This window comes from Podarcis melisellensis, assembly GCF_964234715.1.
Source record: "Podarcis melisellensis genome assembly, chromosome: 10".
Classification (NCBI taxonomy): Eukaryota; Metazoa; Chordata; class Lepidosauria; order Squamata; family Lacertidae; genus Podarcis; species Podarcis melisellensis.
In genome coordinates this window covers 2968647-2984303 of record NC_138542.1, presented here as the reverse complement: position 1 = coordinate 2984303, position 15657 = coordinate 2968647, and the positions used below count along the sequence as shown (strand labels likewise).

General features: G+C 46.0%; 1 protein-coding gene across 1 annotated transcript in view; it reads right to left on the bottom strand.

Annotated features, from left to right (window-relative positions):
• The window catches only part of ELAPOR2 (endosome-lysosome associated apoptosis and autophagy regulator family member 2), a 91427-nt gene extending 76204 nt beyond the window's left edge, over positions 1-15223 (bottom strand). Inside the window, exon 1 of the mRNA XM_081927652.1 lies at positions 15061-15223. Coding sequence (XP_081783778.1) covers positions 15061-15210 — 150 coding nt within the window. The 5' untranslated portion in view covers positions 15211-15223. The remainder of the gene's footprint in view (positions 1-15060) is intronic.
• Between the last annotated feature and the right edge of the window lie 434 nt (positions 15224-15657).

Genomic DNA, 15657 nt, shown 5'->3' with positions numbered 1-15657 from the left:
TTAAATTACACATCCCAATCTAGGACATGACCGCCCTCCTCCCGCTTGCCAGCTTCTGCTTCTGCTTCTGCTTCTGATCCTGGACTTCTATCTGTCATAGACTCCCCCCACTCACTAAACCCTGTTACCTCTTCAGCTTCCAGCACCTCCTCTTCTCAGTCTTCTCCGTCTTCTCTCTCTGACCACCGATCATTGACCCATCACCATTCCTCGGGCTCTAAGCCTTCTTCCCTTGGGGCTTCCCCAGCTGGTTCCTCCCACCATCCCTTTGCCTCCAGACAGTCCATTACATGCACAAGCTAAGTTTGACAGTATTCTGGAGTTTGTATATATTATGTGGATGTATTTTAGCCCCACCCCCCATACATAATGCACTAGTTGAACACGTTAGCCATTTCTGTAAGGATATATTTTGGAAGCAGCTTTCACATGCCTTACAAAGCATGTGGGATTAGAATTGCAATGTAATCTTGAATGCATCTATGAGTGGGGTTAACTTTTAAGAATTGCTGAAAATCTTGCCTTCCATTTACTGAAATCTGAAATGGCACTTCCAGCTCACAGAAAATGATGCAGAAAGTAGTTTGTCCAATATGCAGCCAACAGATTGCCGCCCATATGCCTGCAGCCGTTTGGAGACTAAACAAAATGAGCCCCTCAACTCCTGTTGGTCAGCCTTGGCCAACATCTGAATGAAAACACATAATATCAAATGATCAGCCTGCATCACAACCAAGTAAACAGAAGAACTGAGATCCAGACCCAACATATTCCCACGGGCTTAACAGACTTGTGAACTGAGCAGGAAACAAACCACTAAAACCTGAAGGAAAATCCCAGTGGTTGTGTGGCTGGGGGGGGGGGCGGAATTAATCTCCACACTTCTTTGTGGGGGAGGAATGTTTCACTCTCTAACAGGGCAGCAGGTTAGCTGGCTGTAATATGATCCATGGCTAATGAGATACATTAACAAAAAGTGAGCTCTCATTACCCTTTAGAGATAATTGCAATGGAGATAGCCATTAGCAGAAAGGATCGTTTCCTCCTGACATTGGTAATTAAGTAAAATCTATTTCTCATTAATAATGAATAAGGCCACAGATGCTGTTTTGCATATCAGGAGGGGAAATGACCCCCCCCTTTTTACACCTATGAAACACAACACTGTCTCACTCTTCAGCATCCAGGTATCAGTCTGTCGTTCCCCCTCCCCATGCAAGTCACATGAATTGTTATTGTTTTTATTAAATTCACTGTCTTTGTGAGCATACTTGTGCTGGTGAACTAGTGTGCGATACAATATCTTCCCCTGAAGTTGTGCGTGCGTGCATGCACACACACACACACATATGTATAAATATGAGAGAAAAAACATGGGAAATGATCCCTGATCAGCTAAATTCCCCCATGCTCAGAATAAAGAAGTGACTGCTGGGTTAACTTGGGGTCTTGTTTATTGCTTTTTTCTAGAAAAGGAAATTTGCAATGTCTCAGTCTGCATATTTTCTCAAGGCAGGGACAGCTGCTACCTCTCCTTGCAGACTGTGCAATGACCAGGCTAAGCCAGCCCTAAGAGGCAGTTAGCAAGGCACTCAGGGCCTCTTAGCCACACTTGTCACTGTTGCACCTGAGCACCTAATGCAGGAAAATAGGACACTCTAACGAGTAAGACCTGTAATAAAATGTTGCCGTGTTGAATTTACTGCCCTAATCCAGGATACTCCCTTCCCACCTGGTTTTGCATTTCTGGCTTTCTAAAGGTGGTTTTGGATTTGCATGAACCTCTGCAAGTCTTGGGGTCACTGCAGGTGGTGCCATTTTGGAGACATAAGCAGCAACATGCTCACAGCCTGAACATTGGAAACTGAGCAACCAAGTGGCTCAAGGGCCAAAACAGCCAAAGATTTCCCTGCTGAGGGCCTTTTGGCTCTCTCCTTGATCAGGGTAGTCAGTTTGTTACCCAATTTGTGCAGTAGATATTATACACCAGAGGTCAGCAACCTAAGGCCCATGGGCCAGTTCTGGCCCATGAGCTTCCTAGAACTGGCTCACAGCCGTTCCGTGGATCAGCGTGGGGACTCCGTGCTTTTTTCCCCATGGTGCCATTTTTTTCTCGCCAAGGGGACCAACTTCCAGGTGGGCAGAGCGCCGGAAATAGTGTGTGCACATGCACATGGGCGCTCCTCCATCCTGGAAATGCGCCGGAAATAGCTTGAGAGCATGCACGGGGGCGTACGCTCCGGCCCACCAAGAGGTCTGCCTGGAAGTGGACCTGACTGGCCTCAAAAAACGTTGCCGACCCTGTTCTACAGAATGCCAAATTACCAAACAGTCAGAGTAGACACCTTTTATGGGCCCCATGACAACGGATCAAAATAATATTGATTTGATCTTGAAAGGAAATTACAAAAACGTATTAGAAGATAATTTGTGAAGGGCACCCCCAAGATCTTGACTGCCTAGGGGCCTCCACAGGGATTCTACAGCATGGATGGTTTATGTGAAATTGTTCTCACTTTTTCATCATAAAAGCATGAGACTTTCTTTAAAGTCCTGCAGACACTAAAAGTTTGCTTCAAGCCATAATACAATTCCTTGCAATAATGTATTTAAAGTGCTGGTAATTCTCCAAAGGATTGCACTGTGTGATGCACAAAATATGGTATTCTCAAGGGATTTCTAAACAGCCTTCCTTGGAAGAGGAAAACAATTTCTTTTCATGTAAAAAGTATAAGAAGGCCTTTTAACCAGAACATTTTTTTGGCTCTTGCCATTACATTAAGTTTAAGAGAAAAGAATGGGGATTAAAATTTGAGCAAATTTCAGCTCCAAAAACAATCAAAAAATAATAATAATATCTGTAGGTGAAACCTAGGGTGGAACTATGAAGAGTCCCTGAATCTAAATATTTCTGACCTCTATTAAGTTGGTTCTGCAGTTAGACATTTATCTTGGATTAAGTGAAATGCATGGCCCTGCACTCTCCAAGGCAGAGAATTGCTCTTTGCGCCTGACCAGTTGGTCAGCAGTCAGTTTGTAAACCTTATCATTGTGTTGTTTTGGATAGCCTTCCTTCAGAAGGTGATATGGAACACGACAGCTTTTGCTGGCTTCTATACTGAAGCCTCCCTAGAACTGAATTGCCAGGAAATAGGACTTCTCCCACAGCGCTTTCCATTTCTAAACAAGGACAGCTACATCCAGCACCAGAACAATGGCATCACGTTAACTATGGGTGACAGTAATAATGAAAAAGACAGTGGTTTCAAACTTTCTTCCTGCAGGTCAGTTGCTGCACATGAGCAAGGAGCCCTAAGGACAGTGATGCCGCCAGGGCAGAACCTCAGAGGTGAAATCCAGCAGTTAGCATTAGACAAACACACATACATGGGGGGGGGGGGCAGCAGGCCAGACATGTGCATGGGTACAGTGGCACATTATATTATTTTTGTTTTAAAATATATGTTATCCTTTTCTACAACAAAAGGTCTCTTTCCCAAGTAAATGTGCTTAGCATCATGGCTTAGCATCATCTTATTCCCTAACATGCTACTTATCTATGATGAATAAAAACACATGGAAAGCATGGGCCTAGAAATCTTTCCCAATGACAGTGCTCAGGTGTTCCTCTCACCATGACAAAGTGCCCACAAATGGGACTCCCAGGTCCACTGAGGAAAGCATGGCTTTTGTTTTGGTAACCACCTGCCCCTGGCTCAGAATGCCAGTGCCCGCTCCCACAATCCCCCCCCCCGAGAGAGAAGGCATTTCTCACCATGCTGCCATTCTCTGCCACTTTGTGCCTCCAGTATAAACTAGGAGGGAAGTACTCAACCCTCTCCTGGGTCTCATATGTGTCAGGTAATTTAGAAAAAGGACAGGGCAAGTTGTGACAATGAACGGTAACCATTGTTACTCTAGCGTCAACTCATTTAAAGTAATGAATTTAAGTAATTTAAGTCACTTGATGTCAATGGGTCAGCTCTGAGTATATCTACCATTGGATTTCACCCAATGTTTTTCATTCTGGTGATCACATGCCTTCAGCAGAAAATGAGAGATTATTCATCATGAGTTCTCTACATTGTGGTGAGAACGTGGGGAATGAAAGGGTCTCTCATATTGTGTGAGGCCGGGGCGGGGGGAATCTCTCTTCCCAATGGTGCGCAGCAGAGCCAGTAGCGACCACAAATGATGTTGGTGGCCACAAAGGCCAGCCGAAATGTGTGAGCCACAGATTGAGGTTATTTTGGAGACATGGGGTGGACTAACAGGAATTTACACAAATCTGTGGTATTGGCATAGCTATTGGCCACAGTAGGTTACCTGAACCGCCAAACCCGGCTGTGATAGCCCTTGGATGGAGAGCAGTTCAGAGGTATTGTGAAGAGCTGTTAGACAGTGAAAAGGTCTCCCTTGGGAGATGGTGGACGATCCTTCCTTGGAGATCTTTAAGCAGAGGTTGGATGGCCATCTGTCAGGGATGCTTGAGCTGAGACTCCTGCATTGCAGGGGGGGTGGACTAGATGATTCTTTCCACCTCCCCAGCTCTATGATTTTGCCACATACAAAGCAGCTGTAAACTTCGAACCAAGGCTGCTGCTTGACTAATATAGTAACAATCGCTAGTTTGCATGTTTACATGGATACCATGACAAAATTAAACCACTACCTAGGCATTAATACGGAGCTGTTGCTTTCATAAAAGTCAAACAGCTGAGTGGGCTGCCTTGACAAGCAGCCCCACAGAACAAAGCTCCACCTCCGAATATTTCCCACCACCTAAATTCCACAAGAGACGTCTAGTGGACAGCAAAGGCTCAAGAGTAAAAACCCAGCTGCTCCAGTCCATAAGCCTTGTTAACAGGCCCAAGCTTCCGGGCTACAAAGACTGAGTTTTTTAATAAAAATATCAAAATAAATGCAGAGCAAATGGTTTTTACATTATTTTGAACAGTTTGGCACAGCAGCTGTTACACTTCTAGGAAGGAAATCCATTTCAACAAGGTTTACCGAATGGCTCTCTTGCTTATCGTGATTAGCTCACTTTTCTCTTCAAGATTTTTCTGAAGAGACCTTTTCACTGGCGTTTTCTCCTCTCCTCATTAAAAGAGAGCAGGCAGGATCCTCGAAGAACAACAGGTCTGACATGAGCAAAACTGGAATGACTCCTCCACAGGCACAGCAGCTGCTGTGAGATTTAAATGAGCTCTTGAGTTGAACACTAGTTCAATGCTTTAAAGTCCTTGGTGCCTCTTATAAAATGTCCTGCCGATTAGGCCTGCCAATTATTGAATTTGCCAAGAAAAAAGCACACCAAGAACTCAGGCCAATATAAGTTTCAATAGCGGGAGTGGTCCCTACTCACAAATCAATAGTCAATAGTAACAAAAACTAATCCATTCAAAAGTATGTAGTCAGACAAGGATTACAAACTCAAATAGAGATTACAAACTCAAACTCATAAAAATATGTATAACACAATAATTCATTACAGAATTAGAAGTAAGAGTTTATAAGTAGAGATAAGTTCATGTTAGTCCATAGATTCATCGTGGAGTTCTTAGTTTCAATCACTGAGCAGAAGTCAGAAGTCAATTATGGATTAAATCAGGACAGGGCCCTGTTTCGATGTATTCACCTTCATCAGCTGGAAGTATCAAATGTTACATGAAAATACATTTAAATTCTAAATTATCATGAATTATAATTTATAAAACAGTATTATATAACATTTGGTTCCTTATCTAATTTTTAAAGGGTTGTGTAAGTTTGAAGACTTTTGGATAAATATATCCTGTTATTTTCCACGTTTCTCAAGGATAAGAACTGAAATTAATCAATATTAATAATAGTTACATGTGTTGAATCAAATTTAAAACTCTAAGGCAGCATATAATCATATGATTCCTCACCTACATGTGGGTAGATCAACGTGTATCTTGAGCTTTTCTGTGCGTTTTCAATTTGAAAGTGAGCCTGTTACCTTTTATATGCACTTAGAGGGGTAGATGAGATCCCCTAGATCTTCTCAAAGGCATAGAGTTCTAAAGTTCAGAGGACAGCTGCAGTTTAATTTGAGGTCTTAAAGAAATGATGTATAATCCTGATATTGGCCTGAGTTCTTATATTGGCCTGAGTTCTTGGTGTGCTTTTTTCTTGGTATACTTAATAGCAAGAATCCAATGATTGAATTTGGGCATCTGAGCAAGACCTGGGCACAGAGCCTGCACTGGATCTGCAGCCGGAGGGCCTTTGAAGAGTTTACTGGCACAGCCCATTGGGGGAGATCAAGAGAGTAGAGTTCGGCACTCACTGGTGCACAAAACACTGTCCATTCAGGGAAGGGGAGGCGCCCCCAATAAAACGCTGTCTTACCCTTTTCCAGAAACTGGCCAACACACACAAATAGCCAGACTCCCACCCACCCACCCAGTTCCTGGTAACCCTACTCCAGACTTTATTTGTTTTCAAACTGCAGTCTGTTTTGGTGTTTTAAAAAATGCATGTGTGTGTTTTTTTAAAAAAACCACAAGGGTTATTATTTATGGCTCACAAAAATAGATATTTTTCCTATTGGCCGTAACATGGCTGTGCTGGTGTATGCGGAGAACCCCACCTGAGCTACTTTCTCCCCAACCAGGGAAGAAATGGAATGGGCTTCATTTATTTATTTACAGACACAGGGCTATATGCATCAAGAAAACAAACTTAAAAACTAAACCAAATTAAAATTGCAACAGCATAAAAGAGGAACACCATAAAACAACAGCCCAACAGGGGAAAACTCATCAGATTCATCAAAACCAATCCCTCTCTTCAAAAACTTGGTGGAAAAGGTACATATTCACCTGTCATTTAAAAATATGAAGTAAAGTTTCAAGATAGACATCAGTAGGAAGAGAGGGTCACATTTGCAAAGCCACCACTGAAAAGTGGCCCAAATAAGGTCATTTTTAAATAGACTGGAGCAAAATCAAAACCCAAGAAAGTAATTTTAAAAAATGATTTTTAGTTATAATTGAAAAACAGTAAGATTGGATGGCTTTACCTAAATGTTTCAAATATTGATATAGAAACATAAAAAGAAGGAATTATTTGATAAAGTAGGATAGAGATATGCAACAAAATGTTCCAGAAAAAGATGTGACTTTGCTGTTGCAGTCTAAGCAGAACTGGAACCTAATAGCAATTAATGGCATCCGTCTCCATGGAAAAGCAAAGTGATCAGAAAGGGGAGGGATAGGAACTTTTGGTTTTGCCAAGGAGAAAAGGGGTATCCCTGCCCCGCCAGGAAAGCCACTCCTAAATTTCTGGATTCTCCAGGAAGCCACGGCGCTGGAACTTGAAAACGGTGAGTTTGCTGGCATCCTACAGGAACTTGCTGCTGAATTAATAAAGCTGGTGAACATCTCCGAACAGAATGCATGATGGGACTCACCACAGCTAGAGGCTGCATCTAGGTTTGGTTGCCCCGTGTGCACACTCCTTCCCATGCCACAAACCCACAATTTGTTTTGCCAAGTCTCCCTCTGTCTTCTTTAGTCATCTCAAATGAATCATGGGATGCAACCTCATTGAAAAGCTCCTCTGCCTGCTCACCCAGGTTCTCCTTTGCCTTTCATTTCCACAGGGACTCCCCCCCCACACACACGCTAATACTGCCAGAAGCCAAAGAAGTAACATTCCCCATGCCTCTAAATACATTCATACCACTCAGTTTTAACAACTAATGAGCTTATATGCTCCTGTGACCATTTTTGGAAGCAACACTGTGACTGTATTATCCAATTCAGGGAGTTGGGACCTGGTTTTCCCAAGTCTTCTGGTGAAGTTAAGTGATCTGAGGGTTTCCCTCTCCCTAACTGAGAATAATTCTTGTCATTGCTGTCCTCTGCCAGGCAGGGCAGTACACTCTGCTCACTTGCCTAACTCTGTTCAAGTATATGTACATTGTAGTGTGTCTGCACTTCTATCGATTCCAGAAGATTAATTGTGTAAGAGTTTGCTGCAGGAAAGCCCACTCCCAGAAGCCCCAGCCTCCATCCCACAATGCTTTGGGGTGCACCTGATGCATCCAATCCCATGAGGCTCCACTCCTGACTCACCTGCTCTGCTTTGGTCATGCCTTTGCTCTCTCCTGGGGGCGGGAACACACTTCTTAAGTCAGAGTTTGATAATAAAGAAAAGAGATAAAAAGAAAGAAAGCTGGCCAATACCTCCAGGCAGGATTCGGGGGGGGGGGTTCCCAACAGGTGTTGGCAGTCAGTGTGCTTAGTTATGCATTAGTTGCTAAGACTGATGATGACTCATACAATATCTTCAATCTACTTTCTTATCAGCCTAACTTTTTTTATAAAAAAATGCAACAGTTTTTATTCAGCTCAACATATTGGCAACACTAGCAGTCTATGGCACATTGTGTTGGCTTATATATATGTACCCTTAGTCATAGGGTAGGAGTTTTGCTGTCAAAACAGGCTCTCAATCCACCCACTGTTCCTTGCCAGAAAAAGGGATAATGGTGGGTCCTTGTATAAGCAAAGACTAGAGAGTTACATAAGTATAAAACATGGATAGGGGGCCTCATTTGAAAGTATGAATTGCTAGTTGACTTTGCCATGAAGTTACTCGGAACAAGTTCAACTTCTGCTGTAGATGCAGAATATATTGTGCTTCATCACATCTGATTTAGATGCTAATTCTCCTAACTTGCCTCCTTAAGAGCTGCTTCAGATATCAATATATGTACTGGAACATCTATCGCATCTATCGCAGAGTGACTAGAAAAAGACATTCATTAATGAGGATTATTCCTCACTTAGTACGCTGCAAGTTCTGGTGTTGCTGTTAAAATGTAAAGGTAAAGGACCCCTGGACAGTTTATTCCAGTTAAAGGCAACTATGGGGTTGTGGCGCTCATCTCACTCCAGGCCAAGGGAACTGGCATTTGTCCACAGTCAGCTTTCCAGGCCATATGACCAGCATGACTAAATCGCTTCTGGCGCAATGGGACACTGTGACGGAAACCAGAGCGCAAGGAAACACTGTTTACCTTCCTGCCGCAGCAGTACCTATTTATCTACTTGCACTAGTGTGCTTTCGAACTGCTAGGTTGGCAGGAGCTGGGACAGAGCAATGGGAGCTCACCCGTCTCACACCGAGAGACACTACTCTTGGCCTCCGCCTCAAACTCTTCCACAAATGCCCCAGTTTGAGAGCTCTTGGTTGCAAGCTCCCAGATGCGGCAATGAGTTAAGTTTGCTGCTGGCTGCTAACTCCTCCCTCAACTCACAGAGATGATAGATGATAGATAGATAGATGGTAGATATAGATAGATGATAGAAAGATAGATGATAGATTAGATAGATAGATAGATAGATAGATAGATGATAGATAGATATAGATAGATAGATGATAGAGATAGATAGATAGAGAGAGAGAGAGAGATGATAGATAGATAGATAGATGATAGATAGATAGATAGATAGATAGATAGATAGATAGATAGATATAGATAGATGATAGAGAGAGAGAGAGAGAGAGAGAGAGAGAGAGAGAGAGAGAGAGAGAGAGAGAGATGTCATTTTTTAAAATGTAGAAGTTTGGATTTTGACTTGGCTTAATAGTCACAGCAACTGCAGCAGGAAATTTAGTATCAGCTGAAATGATCAACTTTGCCCCTTTGTTCATTCTCCTGCTCCTGCCATTCATTTATCACAAGTATTTGCATGAGTAACAACAGGCAACCAGACCTGCCCATCAGCCTCTTCCCCCCACTCCCACCTTCAATTCCACTTTCTACCCTTTGGGAAGAGGGATATCATTTGAAGGCAGTATCATTTTAAAAACAAACAAAAAATGATCAAACTCTGGGGAGAAAGAATGTGTTTGTGTTAACATGTATATTATGTCTTAGCACCAGCTTGCTACCGTCTAAAATCTTTTGCTAGAATGACAACAAGTTTGCCTCCTTCTCAAACTGCTTACGAGGTCAAAAAGCCTTGAAAACTGAACACACCGGCCATGAAAGCAACAGATAGGCAGAGAAAGACCTCAACATTTCCCCAAACTATTTTATTCCAGAAAGTTGCTGAGTTCAGCATGCATGTCCGCCAGACCTCAAAACTTGACTTTCACTTGATCCAGGGCAAAAACAAATTGCTTGCTATGGCTTCTCTTCAGATCTCTTAAGAAACATAAAGAATTGCTTGGAGGAGGCAGAACAGGACGACTCGTGAAGTACTGTATTGTTAAAGCAGGAACTACAGTGGGCTTTATACTGTTGATTGGTTTGCTGATTTACCAGTAAAATACCCGTAATAAAGCAGAAAGAATGTCAAGGAAGGGAGCTAAGGACTCACTTCAGGTTCCAGTGCTGGAGATGCAATCTGTTTTGAAGTTTCTTTATTTCTTTTGGTAGAGCCAAATGGACACGACTGAAAACCAAGCTAGTATTTATCTGCATATCCCTATCCTTTTCTTTGCAGAGTCCCACCCTGGTCTCTGCTTCTTGATCACTTGAGATTGGTGTGGAACAATCCAGGAACTGACTTTATTATATACGGAGATTGATATCCTACAACCTTTTGGCTTAATTATTTACTTGTGTTTAATCTTGTACAGTGGTACGCTTCAGATTACATATGCTTCAGGTTACAGACTCCACTAACCCAGAAATAGTACCTCGGGTTAAGAACTTTGCTTCAGGATGAGAACAGAAATTGTGCTCTGGTGGCGCGGCAGCAGCGGGAAGCCCCACTAGCTAAAGTGGTGCTTCAGGTTAAGAACAGTTTCAGGTTAAGAACGGACCTCCAGAATGAATTAAGTTCTTAACCTGAGATACCACTGTATTTTATTCTGTGAACCGCCTTGGGATCTCTTGATGAAGGGTGGTGTATAAATTTAATAAATAATAACAACTCCTGGTCAGAAACAGCAGAGGTGAACATTGCAGGGGAGCCGCCAGCATCTCCGAAACGCTGCCGTTTGCACTGGGCAGGGCAGAAGCGGCAACTGCTCTGAAGGCCAGAGCAGCAGAGAAGTCAAAGTTGGACACATAGTTGGTAAGTGGACTGGCTGAGGATCTGGGAGATTCTTGGCCAGCCCAGCTTCACCCCCTCCCTGCCTCCCAAAAGCTCCCTTTAGAGGGCTTGCCAGCAGGCCTAGCAGGGGCCCTTGTGGTAGGACAGCAGAGCCAAGCGCAGGGGACACCCACATCAAATCCAAACACCATCCAGAAGGGTAGAGTAGAGGCTTCTGTTGCTCTGTAAGGCTGCAATGCCAAGCACATTTACTGGCGAGTAGGGCCCATGGACCTCCATGGAACCTATTTCTGAGTACATAGCCCTGTGCTTCTGCTGAACATCCTCCATAAGCCAACTGTCTAAAATATATTCAAAATATTCCCAAATCAAAATACCGATACAGAATTAATCAAAACATCAACATTAACAACGGGGGGGGGGGGGATTCAGTTTCCATTTTATTCATTTTTCAGCAGTGCCATAATCTGGGTGAAATAAGAATGCCTTAGCTTTACTCTGAACAAGGAGGAGAAAGAAATAAGCCAATTCCCTTCAGGAATAATTTTCAACTCTTTGTGCCACCACAGAAAAGACCCTGCAGAGGCAGCCATGGAACATTTTCCCAATATAAATTGAGCACGCAGCACAGCCTGTCAGAGTCTCTTCAGTGAGAGTGGGCATTTCTGAAACTGCCTTATATTGAGTCAGGCTATTTATCCATCTAGCCCACTATTGTCTACTGCAACCGGCAGAAGCTCTCTTTGGCAGAGATCTGCTTCCCAGCCCCTGCCTCTTGAACCTTTTAATGGAAGACACCAGCGGTTTCCCCTTGGACTTCTGCAGGCACAGCGCAGCACATCCTATCAGCACTCAAATGTTGCAAAGGAGGAAATGGTTGCAGCTCCTTGTAGGCCAGGGCTGGGGAACTTTTTTTTCTGGCAGGCCGACCAGATCCTTATCTCCTCAATCACTGACAGGCCAAATCTGACAGATGGCTGAGGCTGCCCACCTGTCAATCAACCAATGGCACACCGTGAAGGACTTCACAGCCAGACAATCAGGAGGGGGCGGAGCTGCCCTTTGAAAGCATCGTCTGCCCACTGGATGTTGTTGCCCTAGAGCTCCCATAACCCCAACCAACTTAGCCAAAGGTCATCCAAAAACACCTGCAGTCCCAAGAGTGAAGAAGGCTGAGCTGAGTGGTTTAGGGTGTGTCCTGCCCTTTTTGAATGAACAGCTTACCTCATCAGCTGCATCGGATGAAAAAGATACGTACATATGGCAAGCCCATAAGTGTAATAATACCTTCTGGAGCCAATGTGGATAGAATTTGGAAGAAGGAGCTAGGAAATAAGGTTTCAAATCCTGCCTCAGGCAGGACACTCAGTGCATCGTCTAGAACAGGGTTTCCCAAACTTGGGTCTTCAACTGTTTTTGGACTTCAGTTCCCTTCACCCCTGACCACTGGTCCTGCTAGCTAGGGATGATGGGAGTTGTAGTCCAAAAAACAGCTGGAGACTCAAGTTTGGGAGACCCTGGTCTATGGCAAGGCAGGCTTCAGCCCAACTTACCTTTAACCTAGCTAAATGGTAGAGCATCTGAAAGAGGTCCCAGGTTCAGTCCTCAACATCTCCATGTAGGGCTGGGAGAAACCCCTGTCTGCAAACTGCTACCAGTCAGTGTAGACAATATTAAGCTATATGGACAAAGATTTCTTGGTGAAAGGCAGCTTCCGGTGCTTTTCACCAAACTTATCTTACAGGATTGCTGTGCGAACAAAATGTATGCCATCTTGAGTTCTCTGGAGGAGCTGATGGAGACAAGTTTCAAATGTGAAAAGTGAAAAGCCAAGCTCAATGCCCTCTTGGTCCTTTTCACAGATCTAACAAAATAAACAAGCAAAGCCTCAGGCCCAGGGCTTGCACGAGAAACCCACGCTGCTTAGCATGGCAATGGGATTGAGGGCGTCACTGAAATCAGTGCCAGGGGGATGCCCCAGAAACCTCCGCCATGATGCTGCAGAGGGCACTAGAGAGCGACTAGGGAGCTATTTGCATTCCAAGCAGGGGATCCTGGCAAATGCACTAGATCCCATAGGGCAGAGGGTGGGCAGGAGACAATCTGGATCTGATTTGCAATAGGTCAACAAGTGTTTCTGATTCCCAATAGTTTAGCAGTAGCAGCACCAAAAAGCAGCACCCACCTCCCCCATATTAGAAGCCCTGATCTCAAGTAACTCAAACAGAGATTTGTACTTGTACATACAAGTCCTGCTAGTGTGTAGCTCATGGGGTGCATGTGGGTCTGGTGAGTGGGCTTTGGGGACCCTATCATACAGGTAAAGTAGATCCCATAGATGTGAAGTCTGCCCCAGGTCTGGTGTCAGGCAGCCAACCGTGAAATCAACATTTCTTGAGGATGGCTCTGCTTGTGCCTCCATAAATGAGCAGACATAGTCACAGGGAAAGTTCGTATTATATACAAGCACATATTTTTTAAAAGTATTGCTTTATTGCTATTAATAAAAAGCAGGTTCAGGAGGTTGTGATTTTGGACAAAGAAACCTTTAAGGAAGATGAGAATACTCAAGTCCCTTCCTCCCTTCCTTCCTTCCTTCCTTCCTTCCAAATAACACACACGCTGAATGCATCTCCCACCCACATGAGTTCCAGATTAATTTATATCAGGGTAACAGGCACTACAGAGGTGAAAAGCTGCTGGAGAAAACTGTTAAACTCAGAAAATACAACAGTCATCAGGGAAAGGGTTAAGCACTCCCTCAAGGTCCAAAGCTAAACACGCACAAAGAGAGAGAGAGTTGATTTTAATTTTTAGAAAGCCCATCGAGGTCTCACGGCATCTGCTTAGTTGCCGTGTGCAGCTGGCTCCTTAGAACAGGAGCCAAGAATCAGGAAGATTTCAATTAAAATCGCACCTCAGTTATGAAGTGATCCAGCAGCAATCGCGCACACCCATTCCTAGCAGCAAACCCCATTAGATTCAATAGGCCTGACTTCTGAGCAGACGCGTGCTCGCTTTGTGCTGCCAGACAAGCACGAGGACTTGTCGATCTCTCAGGATGCCACCGTTTTTGCTGGCTCTGCTCCTAACACCCAGAAATTGAGCAGGAGCTGCTCCCTCACCCCGGTCCATTTATCTCCTTGCTCGCTTAATTTCTCCGTGTCACGATGCTCCTACTGCAAATGGCACAGGAGTAGAGGGAGGGAGAGGGGCGACCCCACAGCCTCCGCTTTTTATTCGCAAAATGAGAATACTAATGCAGTAATACTAATCGGCTAACTTGCTTATTGCATTGGGAAGTGCGCTTTCCTGCTGTCGCTATTTTGGGGTATAACTCGATCGCACGCCACCCGATTCAAGCTGCACAACTGCTGTCGCTCTTGCACAGCAAACTCAGTCCCACTTCTCAAGAAAAGTGTGAGGCCACACCTGCTTCGGTGCCACGACATCATCCATCTCCCCTGAAAATGAATCCGGACAAACGCTCGTCTAAAGTAGCTCAGGTCTAGTCTCCGCGGAAACAAATCGGGAAGAACTCGCCAGGAACGCGGCGCCTGGAAGCAGCCCGAGTTCACACACCTGGAGCGCTTTCCCCCTAAAAAGCCCTATCTGAAATCCTCTTAGTGCCCCCGCGCTTATGGGGGATCCAGTGGCGTCGCGTGGGGGGTGCAGGGGTTAGGGCGCAACATCTGGGGGTTAGGGGGCGCAAATCCACGGGTTAGGGGGCACAAATTACTTGCCTTGCCCCGGGTGCTGACAACCCACGCTACGCCACTGGTGGGATCTCCCCTCCTTGGCCAAGAAGCGCTGATACTTCGAGGGGATGGACATCCCAGCGAGGGACGCGGCCAGACCAGAGGAGAGCGAGCTGGAGAGCGGGGGGCGCGGCGCCTCCTGGCCGCCTTGGCGCGGGGCTCCCCAGCTGCTCGGCTCTGTCTGCCCGACGGGGAGGGAGAGAGGGAGAGAGAGAGGAGGAGGAGGAGGAGAAGAAGCAGCAGCGCCCGCATCTCACCTCCTGGCACTGAGGCAGCTGCAGGATGGACGACGCCGCCACCGCCTCGGCGCTCCGGCAGCCCAGCAGAGCCCATCCGCCCAGGCACCACAGCAGGATGCTCGGGGCCGGCGCGGAGCCCGTCCAGGCACAGCAGCCGCGCCGCCGCATCCTGGCACCAAGGCAGCTCCCGGCCGGGCTTCTGAGCGCCGAGCTCGACTCAAGCCCCCGACGACGCCCCAGCCCCGCGGGGAGCCTCTCCGGCTCTCTTCCCGGCGCGCATCTCAGGCGCAGGCTCGCCCGGGTCCTCCTCCTCCTCCTGCCGGCCCGGAGAAACGGAGCGGCTGCCGGGCGCGCCACCTGCTCGCTCGCTCGCTCGCTCGCGGGGCCCTCCGTGGCGTCGCCAACGGGGCGGACCGAGCCCGGCACGGGAGGGGCCGGGAGGAAGGGGCGCGCAGTGCGCAGGCGCCGCCGCAGCGCCGCTGCTCCGCGCTCTCGCGCCCGCCACATCCGGCGGCCCCGGACGCGCCGCTCCGAGACGCCGCCGCCGCCCAGAAGACGCGCCCAGGGCGCACCTGTCCGGCCGCGCTGTGCCGGGGGGCCTCGGGGAGCAGCGAG